The sequence below is a fragment of the Glycine soja genome, chromosome 1 (genome assembly GCF_004193775.1).
Source record: "Glycine soja cultivar W05 chromosome 1, ASM419377v2, whole genome shotgun sequence".
Taxonomy (NCBI): domain Eukaryota; kingdom Viridiplantae; phylum Streptophyta; class Magnoliopsida; order Fabales; family Fabaceae; genus Glycine; species Glycine soja.
The window spans coordinates 51,056,228-51,074,375 of NC_041002.1; the positions used below are offsets into that span (position 1 = coordinate 51,056,228).

Genomic DNA, 18,148 nt, shown 5'->3' on the forward strand with positions numbered 1-18,148 from the left:
ACACGTCTTTATTATTTGATGCATCTTCCAACTTATAACCAGAGAAATTGATTTTGTGGACATTTCATCAATAATACTTGAGTGCATAATTATTTATGAACAATTTTGCACACAAGAAAATATATCTTTATTTTGTTTAACATCGTTAAAGACAATGGCAACATGTCGCACACAATGAATTACACGATCACGTGCTCATTTTATACTGAAATTACCGCAATATTCTGCAACTGAGATCGTCGAAAACAATGACGTGAACTTGTAAAAAAAAAACCACCCAAAAAAAGACAAAAGTTATCTCTTTAGATCTGATCACATGCCCGTTATCAAGTCCTTTCATTATTTTGCCTCAAATTAGCAACCAAGCCCAATATGTGCGTGTCGGTGATGGGCATCATAGCTCCTTTTCATAGAAGCATTGTAACATGACCGGGTTGCTCTGTGGTTGCCATGACTTGGTCCCAATTAATGAGAAGTTTCATGCCCTCCAAAACATGGTCCCAATAAAAAATTAGTCTATCAAGTGAATGTGATCCAACCGTTCTTCAGACTATCGAGCACCTCATTCGATAAGAATGCAGGAAGCTTCTGAAAATATGAGCAAGAATCAAACCTATTGGTCTAACTATTCTTCTGCTGAAGGTGGATTTGTTTTTGAAACTATCCGCAAACTAGATGAACTTGAGTAGGTTTCTTGATTAGCCGTAGTAACTGCAAAAGGTTTGATTGATGACACGAGAGATTCTGGACCCTCTGTTGCAATCCTCTTGCACAAAGCATCACAGTTGCTGATAACTTCAGTCAACCTTCCTTTGAGCTCTCCAATTTCCACCTGCAATGAATGAACTGCATGCACCTTCCAACATATAGTTAACAATTTCCACATACAATCATAGAATACCACATGAAAGTATTGTGATTTATGACATAAATGCAAATGAATCAAGATTTTACAAGTTTGTGATCCTTGTAAACAATGAAAGAGGAAATTTACCTTTCAATTCGTTTAAAAGATTACAAAAACACATGTTACAGTGTTAGTCACTGCCTATAGGTGTGTTTGAATGAGCGTTATGTTCGGTTGAATGTCAATTCATTGTGAGTTTAGCTGAATGTGCATTGGTAAGTGTGTTTTAAGTAAAACAAAAACTATAGAGTTGAGAATCCCCGTATTCCAAATATTGCTTGAACTGTGTCTGATAATTACCTCCGGATAGATGTTGTGAGGCAGTCTTCATTGTAGAAGTCGAATCATTATATCGCTGAAGAAGTTTGATCGCTAGAGCATCTGCAACTTCTATTTTGTTTTCTATTTCCTCCTGCAAAAATTGCATCCATTTTCATATTAGAAATATTGAGTAGGGAGTTATCACCAAATAAGGAAGGGTTCAGCCTTTTCATTTTTTCCTGTGTATACTCAATTAATTAAAAATAATAATGAAAATTAGCTTCATGATTCAAATCTCCCACTAAAAAAATTATATTAATAGTTTGAACTATATCCTTTTCACAATCATTCACTACCATTATTTACATATTAAAATAGTTAGAAAGATGCCTAAATCAGTTTTCCCCGGCAAGGAAGGGGGAAATAGATCAGCTTTAGCTGTATATACAAAATCCAGAAAGGTAGAAAGTATGTGTTCAAAGAGAATGACTGAACATAACAAAATTCATTAAAACTGTTGTCATAATTGTTACCAAATCATCATTATTATTATACATGGAATATTTACATGGCTGAAAAAAGGGGAATGTGTTGTCAACACATAAAAATGTAATTCCTCATACTGGATTTTGTTAATACCACAAGTATTCTGTATTTATTGGCATAAAAGTGTGCCCAACTTAAAAATAAATTCAAGAATATGTTACATACACCTCACCTCTCCAAACTTTAAATTTTTGTTTGAATGTCACATACTAAATTGAGCAGCCATTTAAAGTTAGTTTCTTGTTGACAGTTAACTCAATGGTGACAACAACACAAATATTAGAGACATATTTCTTCCCCTTGTTGTGGTTACTAACTGGCGCTGCAACACTGCTTATTCTAATTAGCAAATATAAGTCAATTTGTTATATCTAACAAATATAAGTCAACTATATATTATGTTTAAGTGCATGTCAGCTATACTTATTTTATTTGACAAGTAAAAAATAGGCCGTGTTTATCATATAACTCAAAATTTTAACTAAAACCATTGGCAGTATTTTAGTTATTTCAAGATAAATTTAACATTGCAGGTCCTTCTATTAATAGAAGATAGGAGTTTTATGTCTTGAAAATCAAGAAGCTAAAAGGGTGGTTTGAGTTTCGGTAGAGGAGGTGTATGTAATTCACTTGAAATCAAATTATACATTTGCAAGGAAATAGTTTTCATCTTGTGTAAGTGACTAAGTGTGAGGGGAAAGGGTGCGTGTATTCTAAGATGTTGAATGCATTAGTAGATGAATTCACTGAACTATTCTTGTATTGAACAGACCTGTCTTATGCTTATCTCTTGGGTCTTTTTCTCCTGCCAATCATGGTATATTGAGAAGAGCTCCAGTATAACCTTCGGATTGACTGTAGCTGATTCAATCGTGAAAAAGAGAGCAACTAAGTAATTGCCCCCAAATAAAACTACTAGTATTAAATGCAGCTGCTAGCATACAATAGAATGATCCCAACTAACATGATATATCAGAAAAAGGGTTCTATAAGGACTTAAATGTAATAAAAAAACAAAAAAAATCATACAGGAAACATGTGCACATCAAATGTGTTTCTGAAAACTAAACAAAATCATCTAGCAACAAATTGAACAATATAGACATCTTCCCTTACATTAATGGGCGGAGGACATACCAATTCAACAATCTTTAATAATTCGATATAGCATGAGTGCATGACATATTTATGCTCTCACATCTTGTTTGAGAGCTATAAGATAGGGGAATGTGGGGTAAAAAGTTTAACAGAAAATAGAAACATTCCTCAAACTCTCAAAACATTTACAGATGTAGACTTGGCATATACAGTAAGAACCATAAAAGTATCCTTGCTAATATGATAGGCCTATGGGTCGAGAATAGCATGCCCATAAAAGAACCCACAACAAACGACCAAACCAAACACGCATGTGGAAGCTTTATGTGAGGAAGAGATGTGGGGCACAAATGGAATAATCACAATTCATGATAGAGTTGAGCTGGCTGCTGTTAGGAAATGCAATGCACAGCAACACTGCATTCTATTATAGCTGTCATAGGGAATGGACAGACCATTGAGGTTTTTTTTTTTTTTTCCATTTTGGGAATTAGGATCTTGTTGTTCCAAACAGGAGGTTAATTCCCCTAGTTCTGGTGCCTTCTAGCTGTGGTAACCCAGGGAAACTTCTTCTGTTAGAGGAGCATACTATCTTTCAATGAATAAATAAACCTTACAGTTCACATTTTCACTTCTGAGCCTATCAATATCATTGCCAATGTTATAAGTCAAAACCAGTTCAGTTTCAAATCTTAAACCGTTTTCCAGGGTCATATATACCCATGTCAATTAATAGCTTGTATCAAGAGGAAAAGTTCATGAAAACTGCCAACTAGCTAATCTACTTTTAATAACTAATCAGTTGCAACAGAAGCTATGCAAAATATGTTGAAATCACAACCAATAAAAGCAAAAACTGGGAGAAGATAGTACTCTGCATTTTCATTTTTATTTCACAATAGCCACATCAACAGACATTCCATTCTTAAGTAAAGATGTGTTGAGCCAGGAAGGGCAATAACATCTAATAGTTACCAGAGTCGTTTTACAACAACAACAAAGTCTTATCCCGCTAGGTAAGGTTGATTATATGGATCACACAATATGGCGACACCATTTGGCAAGGTTAAAAATCAAAGTTTCAGAAATATTGTTCAGCCTACCACAGTCATTTTAGGAAAAACAAATTCCACCGCAAGGGGCACCGCTAGATACATAAAAAAAAGATGCTTTGGAGTCCAATAAGCCCTCTGTTGAATTCTATTGCAAATACCAGGAATAACAGAATGATTGAGCCATAAGAGATCATCACCTGAAACTGAGGACGACGAAGGCTTCCTCACTAAAATATCAGTTAAAGTCCCCTCTGTTGGGGGTGAGGTCAATATGGGCGGTGTCTGCAGAGAAACAATTAAGGGAATCATAAACAAATAAAATTATCAACAAAAAAAATATTAGTTTTGTAATGTGAAAAAAAGAGTACATACAATTTTGAGAGATTTAAGGCGCTCCAAGATAGGGTCAGAGGCTTCCGACCGCTCGGTTATGGTGGTGATTTTGTCATCTGGCGTCTTCGGCCATAGCAAATCGAGAGAGTTCAGTGAATGAACAAGGACAAAATTAACAAAGAGGAGGAATTGAAAGAGTTAAATAAAATACCTTTCCGCTTGAGAGAGTAGACTCTGAAGCACCCATGTTTGGCAATGCGGTGTGAAATCGTAGCTCAAAAATCAATCTCTGAGCCGAAACTCTCATTCACGTGCGGGCGAATTTGGGAAGGAAATGAAAATGCTTCTCATCACGAATTCGTGTCGCAGGAACAGTGTGTTCAATGACAACAACCTTCGATTGGGAATGGGTTGCCCGTTGCCGTAAAGTTAAGCTTGGAAGACAATTACGGAGGTAGAAAATTAAAAACCTTCGGGCTAGTTTTTTTTCTTCTTCTATTTTTTAAATTACGTATATAAATACGATTCCTCTCTAAAATATTGTTTAATTAAAGTTTTCAATTCCACTCAAATACTTATAAATTTGAAAATTATAAAAATTTGAAGAAATTTATAAAAATAAAATAAAATAAAGATTTCAAAAATACAAAATATCATGTGTTTATTTTGGATGAAATTTAATGCTTTGATTAGTTAATCTCAAATAAAAAAAAAGTTTAAAACTATTTTTCTTTCCATGAAAAAATAAAATAGAGAACTGGACTAAATTTACTCAGTTTTAGAAATAAAAAAAAATTAATTGACTTGAAAGTTTTGAGGGGTTAAAAATACACATAATTCAAATTGAATATTTTTTTTACTGAAAAATATTATATCATTTCATTCATCATAAATTGTCCAATTCAAGACATCATATGATAACAAGTATAGAGAGTAGAGACTAGGTTGTCTTAAAAAAACAAAAAACAAAGAATAAAGATTAGGTAAGGATGATATCACCCTAACAAGTTTATGGGCAAAATCATTAACTTATCTCTTAACAAATCCAATATCCAATAGAATGTGATGGATTAAGGGCTAGCAATCTTCTACACTCATTCAAATCGAAGAATTTAAAAACATAAATTGAGTGAATTAAAATTACTATGTACCAAGTACCAAAATGTACCAAAATGTATTTCCGGGACAAGAAAAGGGTAGTGGCGGGGGAAGGGGTGGGGGATAAAAGAGTAATTGCAATCTGTTTTTTTTTTTTCAAGCAGAGGGTGCCAACAGCAATAAGGATGGAGCCAATTATATTCGCCAGATAGAATAGAATATTATTATTATATTTGTCCAAACTATCTCAACCCAAAAACACAATAACCCATCACGAGCCACTCTGAATGGGCAACTCAAACTGATAATTTTAGAATATGCAAGAAATTTATTATGTATGTTGTGAAGTGAGTCAAGTATGATTAAAACATTTGTCAATACATATTTTTGTTTTCACAACTTTCTTCATCAAATATTAACTCTCGTATAACAAAGGGTAAAAATCTTTGAAATTTTTTCTTGTCTTTGTTTTGGTCAACCTAAACTCTAAGGTTTGAAGTAAACTTTACAAATAAATTAAATTTTTTAATTTAATAATATAAAAATTAAACATTGCAAGTATTGAAACCGATAGAATTAAATTTATTTCTTTGAAGTGTGAATTTAACTTATTTCTTAAATTTAACATTGATATTACTTATTTATTTGATATAATTTTTAAGGTCTAATTTTTAAATATGTACTATTAAACTTTTAATACATCATTATTGTTGTCACCATTATTATTATTATTATAATTGTTGTTATTTGAATAAGATTTTTTTTTATTACGTATAAAACACTTTTTGAATTGTCTAAATACTAACTTTTCTTAAATAAACAAACTTTTAAAAAAATATTAACCTGATTTCTCCAATAAATAAACTTAACCTGATTTTAAGCTTAATGTAAACTAAACTATAAATCTTACTCCAAATTTGTGAGCCAGTGGTGAAGATTTTAGTGGAGTGTTGTTTTTTTTCTTTTTTCTTAAAAGAATTGAAATGAATTTTATACTACTTTATATTAGTCTTAGAAGATAGTGTTATAAAAATCAGTCCGATTATTGACTCAATAGTGGGTCAGTGATTCAACTGATGAGTCAATAATTGATCCAATTTGACTCGGTATATATTAAAATTTTAAAAATCATATATGTATATATTATGTATAAGTATATAACTAATATTATTTGATTAAGAAAAATCTATTCATACTCAACATTCAAAATAATAATTGATAATAATGAGACATTAAAACAACATAGTAGAGGTGTTCTTTTTTTTTTTGCGTGCATAACTTAGTTCGAGTTTGTAAAATTGAATCGGGTTATTAAATTTTCTTAAAACTGATCGAATTATCCCGAACTACATACATGAACATCCAATAACAAAATCAGTTCAATTAGGTCACAAGATCTCAATTAAATCGGTTTCACATGTAAAGAAACCGTATTTCATAATATTACTTACAAGTCATTACAATTTTTAACTATCTAGAATAGAAAATACTGATCGGGATAAAGGCTTTACTTAACAATGGACAAATGGGGATATGTGTTTGATGATTCTGTTTGGGTCCTAAATGGGTACCATTTAACCTAATTCAACCCACATTGTAACCTACTCTCCCTTATGATTAATCCTGCAAAAAAAAATTGGGTGAGTAGCAAAGCATGCTTGAAGAAAATGAACGAGCAAAACCCGCAAGAAAACACACCCTTCATTAGTTCTCCATTTAGCCGAGCTAACCAAACAAAAATCAGTTATAACACAAAAACTGTTGGCATTCCCATCCTCAGCCACAGCCACATCACCGCCTTTTTCGCTGTCCATAAAACAACGCTATAAATTCACGCCACGTGTACGTTCTAGATATCTCTCCGCCACGCTGGCAATCCTCATGCCACTCTCTCCGCCAATAGCACGCAGTATTATTTCCAGCACACAGATTACTCCCACGCTATTTATAAGACGTTCGAGTCATCATCAAAACCCACCGTTTCGGTTAACACTTTCCAATACAATAATCACTAACTGAATATTCGATCGGAGATGTCTGCCGCCGCCGAAGAAGCTAACGCTCCCGCCGTCGAAAAGCCGGTTGAGGAGGTGAAGGCGCCGAACCCCGCGAAGGAGAAGAAACCTAAGGCTCCGAAGGAAAAGAAGCCAAAACAGGCCAAAACAGCTTCACATCCTCCATATTTTCAGGTAATTTTCATTTCGCGTTAATTTGTTAGTTGAATCCACAATTAGTGTGTTGTTTGTGTATTGATTTTGTGTTAATATTATTTTGTAGATGATTAAGGAGGCTTTGATCGCTTTGAACGAGAAAGGAGGATCGAGTCCTTATGCGATAGCGAAGTACATGGAGGAGAAGCACAAGGCGGTGCTCCCTGCGAATTTCAAGAAGATTCTAGGTCTGCAACTAAAGAACCAAGCTGCGAGAGGGAAACTCGTGAAGATCAAGGCTTCGTACAAGTTAACCGAAGCCGCGAAGAAGGAGAACACCGCCAAAGTGACGAAGGCCAACGCTGAGAAAAAGGAATCGCGTCCAAAACGAAGCAAAACCGCAACCGCCGCTGCTCCGAAGAAAACCGAGGCGGTTAAAAGGGCAGCGAAGAAGGTAGTGCCGAAGAAGACGAAGAAAGTGTCGACGCCTGCGAAGCCCAAGCAGCCCAAGTCCATTAGGTCTCCGACCAAGAGGGCCCGGAAAGCAGCTGTTGCTGCGGCTTGATATTTGTCTTGTTTAGTTAAAACTATGACATATATATGTAGATATGAAAAGGTGTGGGTGTGGGTGTATGTGTGTGCCTTGCTGCACAATCTTGAAGAAAGTTGTGTAGTGTAGGATGGTAGATAGTTTAGTGTTCTGCAATGTTCGCTCTAATAAGTGATCTAATGGAGACGAGTTTTACTGTTTTAAATCATCCTTTTTTGCTGTTGCTTGTTTTTCACGGTTGGTTTTATCGGCGAATTTTCTGGAACCGGAAAGGATTTATGATGTGGGTACGGTTGAGTGTTTTCATTGAGCCGGTTGTTCTTTTTGGTTTTTGGTGGTTCGTGATTGGTCTAAAAATAGATGCGCACTAAACTATCATGATTAAGTGGCTGTGATGTTTCCTTAATGATTCGATGTTGTGTGGATTACTTTTCATGAAATTAATGCTTAATTGAAGAAACTAGAAGTTCAAAATAATGTTTTCATTGTTACAAAAACAAAATGAACAATATATAGCATGAAAGGGAGACAAGAAGGCATGGAAGTTCTCCATTAAGGCTTAAGAAGGAATCTTTAAACTCTAGCTAAGATTATCAAATTATTTTGTAAAAGCTTTGTAACAAGGAAATAAAACTCAAAAGGAATATCAGAATTTCACTATAAATCTGAGAGTATGCAAAAAGTCTTCCAAAAATGCCCCACTCTTTAGAAATTGTAATAGAAGAGACATAACCTAGCACCATCAAGTATCAACATTTTTGGTTGGACACTATCTCTAGAATTTCCATTTTAGTTCATTTAGTGTCTCGTCATGCGTCCTTGTAACTAGAAATAGTATAACAGACAGTTGTTCTTTGGTGTTACTCTTTACTGGATGTCCCATCAGGCTTCGATGCGATTCAGTTTTTGTAACTTTAATACAAAAAAAAAATTATTTACAAAACTTTACTGACTCTTATGATTTATATTAGATTTCTCGTTATTTTTTATTTTCCAGAATAAAAAATGTAGGTGCATAATTGTTGGCAACATGGGGTTTGATTTGCATCTTGATACTAGTCACCGTAACTTCAATTTCACTACCAGAAAGTAAGTTTCGATAATTTTAACGCTTATGGAAATTAGTTTTTGAAAGTGATAAAATTTTAATACTTACCCAAATTTACTTTCCAGAATGCTTAAACTTTTAGTTGAGATCACATTCTAGAAAGTTTCCAGATAGGGTGTTTTTTGGGAGAAAGATGTACAAAAATTGTAAAGTGGTGCATTTAGCAATTCAGGGAAGTGCATGCTGTAACTGATATGATGTAATTGTAAGCTCGAATAATCCATGTAAGCCTAAATATCGATAGCACCTTGGACCAAGTGTAATCTGCGACCCAAAATGTCTTATTGCCCCTTCAATTCAGGCCTTCAATTCAGGTTGATGCCAGGAGTACCTAATATTATTGCTGATGCATCTAGTATTTAAGGGAAAAAGATTGAAATATTTTTGATTCGTAAGTCTTTTAAGTTGATCTGCATGTTTAATATCAACATACGAATCAACTTGATTTGTATCAACCTTACGGACCAACTTGATCCGTACGATTTACGGACTATCCTCACGCACACCCAACACAAATGTGAAAAAAGTGCAGAAATAGTTTTGAATTTTTAAAAATACTGGGTGCACCTAGCATCAACCTTCAATTCATGATCACATAATATGTCAAGAGGTTCCATAAGGAACCCGATTTTTATTTATTTTTAGTTTACCTCATGATCAAATATATGAATAGTAAGAAATGTTTTAATGCATCATAATTTTAGTCTTCCTTTAATTTTATGGTTGAAATTTCTTCTTCTCATGCTCTCATATCTTACCTAATATATTTCAGAGAAGCACATGTGATAAATGATTTATTTAATAATCATAAATATTTTATATTTTTAATTACAATATAAATGAATTAATTTTGACCATCTATTTTAATTAATTGCATGGTCAAAAGTAACTCTTTACTCTTCACACATCTTGATATGTTTCTTGCCGATCCTCTCCCTATCTATATATTAACTAGGAAGTATTTGTTTTACATTCAACTAATTTATAAATTATCAAAAAATACTAATTTATAAATCATAGTAACAAAGCATAATAGTGATATGTATGTGGAAAGTTGATGGTTATGGCCTAGGGATTGTCTTCCCTTTTAGATAACATATGCAAGAACAAATATATTGTGACCAATTTATAGTGAACTGATTACGGGGGAGGGTATCTATTCGTCCATAAGTAATTGGATCATCTAATCCTTCTAATCACTACTTTATCATAAAAGTAAAATTGATGAATTTGTTATGTATAGATTCTTAGAATGTGATTTTTTTTCAATATACCTCCTCACATCTGTATTTTTTGGGTTAATGCATGTGTAATAATTGTGGATTACCCTTTGGATTAATCTTGAATATGCTTTGATACCATCTTAAATTCTTAGAATACAAGTTTAGACCTAACTCAACCTTACAAGCTAGCTAAGGAGTGAGGATTGTCCCTCACTTATATACTCTAACTTTGTTTTACTTTTAGTTGACGTGAGACTTAAATTTTTTTAATATTTCTGATCGCTAACTTATCATAAAAATAAAGCTGATAAATTTGTTCGGTATAAAATAAAAGAAAGGAAAATCATTAAATCTTTTATACGTGCCTCTAATTAGAGAAACCACCACCTTAATAAGGTTGTGTGTAGGGTATAGGTAAGGTACGCACATACAATTTTTTTTTTCAGTTTCATGGCAAATAAAGACAAATGGTAATTAAGGCTCACAAATGTGGGAATAAGTTGATTAAGGGATAAAATTGGACCATTTGGTCCACCTAATAGGCTGTAGAAGCTACTGTCATAATCTTATGAATAAAGAGGATTCTCTTCGATCGGAACCAGAGAGAACTGTAAGGCGAAAAGAAACCAAGAATCACTTGCACTTGCACACTAGTAAGAAGGTAAACAAATGCCTCCTATAAATTTTGAGTTTTGACCATATTACTACAACTCTCACATAAATGTCACGAAGAACACACGAACAAAAACACACATATATTCTTTCATAGGACTTCAACCAAATTAAAGTTAACTTTAACACGTACCAGAAGACAGTCTACTACGGGAAAATGAAGAATAAAGAAAAGAAGAAACTTTTCAAGCTAGAAAGGTAAAAAGAAGAAAAAAAATTGCATGGGGCTGCGAGGTTTGTGCACCGTAGGACAAAGCATGCCCAGCAGGAGCTATGGCTCGCAACGCATGCTAGACAACATACGGACCCACCACAACTCTCCATGCTGACCAACGACCACGATGAATCTAATTCATGCACTATCCATTTTATACTTTATAGTTTTTCAAATGTGTGATTAGTGCTACTTTTCTCATCTTCAGTTCTTGACTTCAATTTCAACTTTTGTCCCACAATCATTCATTAGTTTCCTTTCTCTCCGTCCTTTAGGCTTGTCTGGTTATCAAATATTATTATTAGAACTTGGGGTGGATATAGTGTCCATTTTCTCCTTTTGATCTTACCTCTACGTACTATGACGAGGTTATCACAGTATATACCTAAAAGCTAATTAAACTCCACAGTGCTTAAAAGATTTGAATTGATTAACGTTTTGAATAATTAATTAATTCTTTAAAACTTCTACTGAACATAACATCTCAAACATCTATTGGCAAACTCTTCATTTATTTATATTTTAATATATTATTGACTGATGAGAGAGCAGTCAAATAACGGGATTTTCATGTTCTCAATAGCTCTTGATAACAATTAGGATTTACATGTACATTTTCTCGTTTGTCTTGTGTTCTGTTTATTAATTGACCAAGAAAAATACTAACATTTCGTAGTTTTTTTCCTTTGGGAGGAATGTGGTTAATCATAAGGAGTGACTGTTGGCCAACAACATGTGTTTTTTTAGTGCTTTTCTTAGAAGAAAATAATGAATGATAATCCGTCACTATAACCCCCAGCCTATTGACTTGGTGAGGGAGCAAGCCATTGAGGTATTTGGCCAAATGTTTTATGAAATTTATCTTTTAACAATTAACTATATAATAAGCTAGGTAGAGATATACATAGTAAATCCCGCATAAAAAAATTAATATTATATATAAAACAAAATATTATAAACATAAGGCTGTGCAAATATAAGGTGCATAACATTGTTAATGTGGGTACGAACCGAAGAACTTTGCATGAAAAGAAAGTGCCGAGCTATTTAATTATTGAAGTATATGGATCATTCATGATCAACTGTATGCACTGTTAGACTAAAAGTTTTGGTGTGATTTTTATGCATTCAAATTATATTGACTAAACAAATCAGCTAGTAACACATCATTATTTCATATTGGAAGATCTCTCTAGTGTTCTGATATGACTAACCGGTGTTTGAGCATGCATTACGCATAAGAGCTTTGAAAGTTGTCTTATGTTTATATGTCAAGAAAAGTAACGGATTTAATCATAAGAGCTTTGAACATAAATTTTCATAGCGAGCTGTAATACATATCAGCCACCAATAACATATTCTGCGTGTCACATATTTTCCCTTTTATTAACCAAAAATCCTCTCAAAGACTTAATTAAAGTTATTATTAAGTAAAGATTAGTGACTGATTTTACATCTATAATACTCTGGATTACATCTAATTACAAAAACATGTTAATTTTCTTATTATTGTCACCAATAAAATGGAAGTCAGGTTAGCCAACTGACAGGTATATGGCAGTAAACAGCTATATATATGTATCTATTCTATATTGTGCATGCACGTGACATAAACATCAATGCAGAACAATTGTACAACATGCTTAAACAGAAGAGCAGATAGGAAGGTTTCTTTTAACCAGAGAAAATTAAAGAATACAGGCATTTTAAAATAACAGGAGAATTGTGAAGTATCACAAACATATGCTGTCACATCTGCCATCTTAGGCTTGAGAGCCAGAGCCTATAGCTAGAAGAATCGTTTTATGGCAAGGCTATTACTGTACCTGCTTATCGTGATAACTTAAAATATAGTAAAAACTACCTAAATTCTTGAGCCACTTGGACGCATGCATCTCAATTTGCGAACACAGCTGCACTCACGCAGAAGGCAATAGAGAGTTTTAATTCTTCTGATCCACACATATTTTTTACAAAAATATAGTATGTCTATGTCTCAGCATCCATATAACATTTAACACATGGCGTACTACTACCAATAATTAAAAATCGTTTCCATGCATTTCTTTATTCTTGGATCATTTTTCGAATACGCATATCCCAATATCACAGTCTGAGCTTGTATTTAGAAATGGGCTCAACCTGTTCCCCTCATCCCTACTACTCTGCAGTAGCAGCAGTGCCATGTCGTGGTTATCATCATGGGGTTGAAAGCTTGAGGGTACTCCATTACTTTCATGCGTGTCTACTTCTTGACTCAGTTGAGAGGCTACAAACTTGTCAAGGGCTCTCCAATCAGTGGTGACTTTCTTTGTGTTGTTGTTGTTGGATAACAACCTGTTTTGAATGTCTTCATCTTCGTTATTGTCTGATACTAGTGACACTGTGCTTGGCCTCTTTACTAATGGCAAAGATGGGCTTTCTAGCTGAGGAAGTTGCACAAATGGATCTTGAAGCATGCAACTCAAGTTATCTGCTTCTAACTCTTGCTTGCACATGAAGTTTTGAGCTACAAAGCTCTGAGATTGCCTTGAAATGAGTTCAATTGGATCGACCACAGTGCTTGCCCCACTTGCTTCTTCATAGAAGTAGCTTGAGTCCCATCCTTCAATATTAATAGTCTTCGTTTGCCCAGTGGTTTTCTTCTTGAAGGCTCTGCACACAACCCATCCTTCTTCCTGCATGACACACAATTTAAGCTCCAAAGTTCAGAGAGAATAAAATACAGATAACTTGTATTTCCTTTCTGTTTGAATTGACCAGACTTGCTACATGTTAGGGGAGAAAAAGTAAAAAGTTTATTGGTGCATGTTTATCCTTTTAAGTTTTAAGTATGCTTTTGCTTTTGAAAAATTTTCCATCTGTTTGGTGAGAGGTGGTATATATATCTAGTCAAATAATTATAATTAACTACGTTTTGACAATCAAAATGGCAAGAAAAGTGTGTAGTAGAAAAGGTAGGGAAAAGAAACAAGTTTAATTATTCGCTGTTGAAAGCAGTGACTTTTGACTTCTTATTGAAAGTTATGTTGAGAGAAAGCTTGTACGTCGGTGATTATTCATAAGTTAGTTGTCCACTAAAAAGACCAAGAAAGTTATATATATATATATATATACACACACACACGAAAAGGCCAAGAAAGTGAGTTTAGAGAAACAAATCAATTGCATTGAATTACTTAAGTAACAACTAACAAAGTCTTTTCATTAATTCACATGAAGCATTCTGTCTAGACAGTGACTAATGCGCATATAAAAAAATTCAAAACCAGTGTAGCCACAAAGTAGAGAGAGATCATAAACTACTGTTATGACTCAATGAAGTACAGACACTTAGAGAAGAAGAAAATAAAAATAAAATAAATCAAACTTGTTAAATAAGTTAAAATTAATTAATGTATTTCAAAATGTAGAGAATTCAGATGAAATATATTTTTTATATAAAAAGTTAAAATGTATAAGTAGAGTGTAAATAAAAAAAAAGATTAATTTATTTGATCTCTTTATTTTCTTTTTCTATAAATATTTATGTAAAAAATTATTCAAATAAAGATGGGGAAAGAAAATTATTTTAAAGTTGAAAATCCTTGACGTCATTAAGAAAGCTACAGAAAATAGAAACAATGCTTGATCTCCAGCTTATATGTATTGTAGCTTTTTGTGTATGTGTGTGAAAGAGGAAAAGTTTAAGGAATATGCCATAATTAACGGGCGGCCATCTAAAGCAAAGTTTGAACGTAACACTTCAAACTCAACCACTCATATTACTAAGTTGGTAACAAAAGTCAAAGCGTGTAAAAGAATAAATGGTAGAGTACTTATGCACTACAGATTACTAAACAGTAACATATATGCTTGCCTGTGGGGGTCCATTCTCATCAGATTCAAGCCTATACTCGTGCATGATCCAATCACTTTTCTGTCCATTTGGGGCTCTTCCTTTGTAGAAAACAAGGGTCTTTCTCATCCCAATAAGTTTTGCCCTTTCATACACTGCTTTGTCTCTTCCTGTTGCCTTCCAAAACCCCGCCATGGTGGCTCTATTAGTTCTTGTCCCTGTTGGATACTTTTTATCTTTGTGGCTGAAGAAATACCACTCATTCTGCTCGTCATACCCTATCCTGCATCTCTCTGCCATATCATTCACATCAGAAAAAAAATGAACAAAAAACTAACAGATCTATGATGCTAATATTTTATCAAATGAGAATTAATATGTCAGATCAAATATCAAGCATTCAATTAACCAACAAAAAAAAAATATGAAGCATTCAAAACCCTAATAGTCGATTTAAAATGAGTTATGACGACAAAAACATTATTAGTAGCATGCAGTAGCGTAAGATATATGTTAGTATGTTACTATGTGTGTATATATACCTTGGAGATCCCATGGTTCAATACGATATAGATCGATCTCTCTGATAACATCAAGGTCAATTTTCTGAGAAGCCACTTTCTTCCTGAGGTAATAACCAACAAGCTCTTCATCTGTTGGGTGGAACCGAAACCCTGGTGGGATACATGACTCCATCGACTCCATGATAGCAATTACTGGTACTGCATCACATACACCACCACCATTAATACCCACCACACTTGACTTTCTTCATCATGTTTAAATAATAACCGACCAATATGTGATGTGAGTGTTGTTAATTAGTATATGTATACATGAGAGAGAAGCGAAGCCTTGAGATAATACTAGTAATAGACTGTAAGAGTAATACTATACTGAAGTGATAAAAATAAAAATGCAAGCCTTAATAAAACTATTTTAAAAGAAATATAATATAAGGTCTTTTGGTGAAAAGGTGACAAGTGTTATCAGAGATAATCATCAGCTCATTTGGTGGTGAACAACACTCACCAAATTGAATAGGAAATAAATATAAGCGCGTGTTATAAACAAAACCCCATGATTCCAGAAACAATGATTTTCTTCCCTGGGCCGGGTTAAAAAAGATAAGGAGATGGAGGGGAGAGAGAGAGAGAAGCAAGTTAATCATGAGAGTTTGGTTTTGATAAAAAAAAAAAAAAAAAAAACACAAGGAGTTGAAACTTAGCATAGCCGTGTGTTTGGGCAAGGGTGAGAAACGGACAGGTAGAGGCTCGTGCTAATGATGTTGTCTTGTGTTAGTGAATGGTGAGAATGATTCATCACAGAACGGGGTTCCCCATTCCGCATTACCATTAATAATTATGTATATTCCCAAATAATTAGACACATAAGTTAAGCTCAACTAAACACATACTATATGACATGGATAAAACAAACAAAAACAACTTTTTAGGAAGCAATGTTATTAACATTTTTGAGCCAGTGGCACAGAACGGAATGTTCATGCTTACATCTGACTTAAGTAAAAAAAATACAAATGTAAGATACATTTGATTAGTATGAGCTAGCTGGGTAGTAGTAACTAGGAACTGAAGTGGGTAATTAATTAAAACAACACATGTATTAATTGAGATGGAAAGAGTGGATTACATTAATAATTAAAGTGTGATCATAAACAAAGAAAGGGAATGGGAAATGGGGAGTGACGTGATCACAAAATGTGCACGCGTTTGTCGAAAGAGAGGCAAAAAGAGAGGCACCGTTGTATTGGATCAAGGCCTGAGAGCGATGATAAAAAAGCAAAAGGGTTAATTGAGAAAAAAGAGGGAGAGGAAATAGAAAGCACAGTAGTACTAGTGTTGAGGTGAGGCATTGGTTTGGTTGGTCTCAGCGCGGAAACTGGGGCTCTGACTTTGTTGTCTCTTTGTCTAGAATTTCCATGGCAGCTCTGACCTCTTCCCTTGACGGACTTTGATGAAATATGCTGACCCCAAAACCATTACTTTTGTGGCCTACCCTATAGGCTACTGTATAACACAACAGCTGCAGCTTCAGCTTTCTTTCTCATAATTCCGGTTTCAATTACAAACACTCATAATTCATTAGGTTTTAAGAAAATATAGATGGAATGAATGCTTCTAGCCAGAAACCAATGAAGAGATTAGTTTTCACCAAATCAAGGTTAGAATTCTCATGAAGAGATATTTATATTTAGTATCTAATTGTGTTTTGACTGTGAAGGAGAATACTGGTGAGAAAAACAGTTTTCTAAATATACATTTTTGAAGAAACTGGTTTTGGAGCTGCAGTTCTGTGGGATCAAGTTCAAAATGCTACATTGATTGTTGTTTACTAAGACTCCATGTAGTTTTAGCCATACTTTGCTGATTTAACACTTCCAGCCTTCCAGGGAATGGTGGAGGAGATGGCTAGAAGGTAGGTTGGAAAATAGGGATTATATATACGTATGAAAATAATACTGCAAATTAAGTAGAAGAAAAGCTTTTGGTGGACTTGAATTTTGAAGAAATACTAACCCTTGTATTTGGCGAATTGTGGAAAGAAAAAACATGCATGATTCTTAGTTGGAGATGCAAGAGAAGAACAATTAAGCTTTATAGGCGCGCTAACCTGATGAGGTAGACAAGTGGAATTAATGAAGAGAAGACAAATTGAAGGAGATGAAGAAGCTAGGAAGCTAGCTTGGTAGAAGAAAACAAGATGATGATGGAGAGAGAGGGATAAGTAAGAAAAATTCCGTTAGGACTGAGTGAGGGATTTGTAAAGAATATAAAAGAAGAGAGGAAGGACCGCTGAATTGCGCATGGGTTCATGGCTGTCCCCCCAGTAGCTGATGTCATTGCCTAACCTTCCTACACCCACTACCTTTTCCTTTCCTTTTCCTTTTGGAGGGATAATTAAGAGCAAATACCCATTTTAGCGAGACAATAATAAATTAGTTAAAAGTTAAAAAATTTAAATTTAATTTTTGTATATAAAAAATATGATAGATTAAACTTATAGATAATTTAATAATAAATTAATTCTCAAATTTGATAACTTAATATTACTTTTATTTTTATTTATAAGAA

At 33.9% G+C, this 18,148-nt stretch overlaps 3 protein-coding genes across 6 annotated transcripts; 1 reads left to right on the top strand and 2 right to left on the bottom strand.

Moving 5' to 3' along the window:
• Positions 1-67: 67 nt before the first annotated feature.
• LOC114419926 lies at positions 68-4,646 on the bottom strand. Of its 3 annotated transcripts, none has more exons than XM_028385748.1 (6): positions 4,412-4,646; positions 4,240-4,323; positions 4,065-4,149; positions 2,487-2,602; positions 1,208-1,319; positions 68-846 (listed from the first exon to the last, which is right to left on the bottom strand). In XM_028385748.1, exons 1-6 carry the CDS (start codon positions 4,505-4,507, stop codon positions 626-628), a joined length of 714 nt encoding a protein of 237 aa, XP_028241549.1. In that variant the 5' UTR covers positions 4,508-4,646; the 3' UTR covers positions 68-625. The 3 variants fall into 3 exon arrangements, with proteins under 3 accessions (XP_028241549.1, XP_028241564.1, XP_028241557.1); XM_028385763.1 differs by having other exon boundaries at positions 2,487-2,569; positions 4,412-4,645; XM_028385756.1 differs by having other exon boundaries at positions 2,487-2,575; positions 4,412-4,644.
• A 2,614-nt stretch (positions 4,647-7,260) lies between these two features.
• LOC114419947 (histone H1-like) lies at positions 7,261-8,206 on the top strand. Its single transcript, XM_028385775.1, has 2 exons — positions 7,261-7,487; positions 7,576-8,206. Exons 1-2 carry the CDS (start codon positions 7,332-7,334, stop codon positions 8,011-8,013), a joined length of 594 nt encoding a protein of 197 aa, XP_028241576.1. The 5' UTR covers positions 7,261-7,331; the 3' UTR covers positions 8,014-8,206.
• Positions 8,207-12,872: 4,666 nt separating this feature from the next.
• Positions 12,873-17,823, bottom strand: LOC114419956 (NAC domain-containing protein 37-like). Of its 2 annotated transcripts, none has more exons than XM_028385786.1 (4): positions 17,688-17,823; positions 15,596-15,775; positions 15,075-15,346; positions 12,873-13,893 (listed from the first exon to the last, which is right to left on the bottom strand). In XM_028385786.1, exons 2-4 carry the CDS (start codon positions 15,756-15,758, stop codon positions 13,294-13,296), a joined length of 1,035 nt encoding a protein of 344 aa, XP_028241587.1. In that variant the 5' UTR covers positions 15,759-15,775; positions 17,688-17,823; the 3' UTR covers positions 12,873-13,293. The 2 variants fall into 2 exon arrangements, with proteins under 2 accessions (XP_028241587.1, XP_028241595.1); XM_028385794.1 differs by having other exon boundaries at positions 17,594-17,811.
• Between the last annotated feature and the right edge of the window lie 325 nt (positions 17,824-18,148).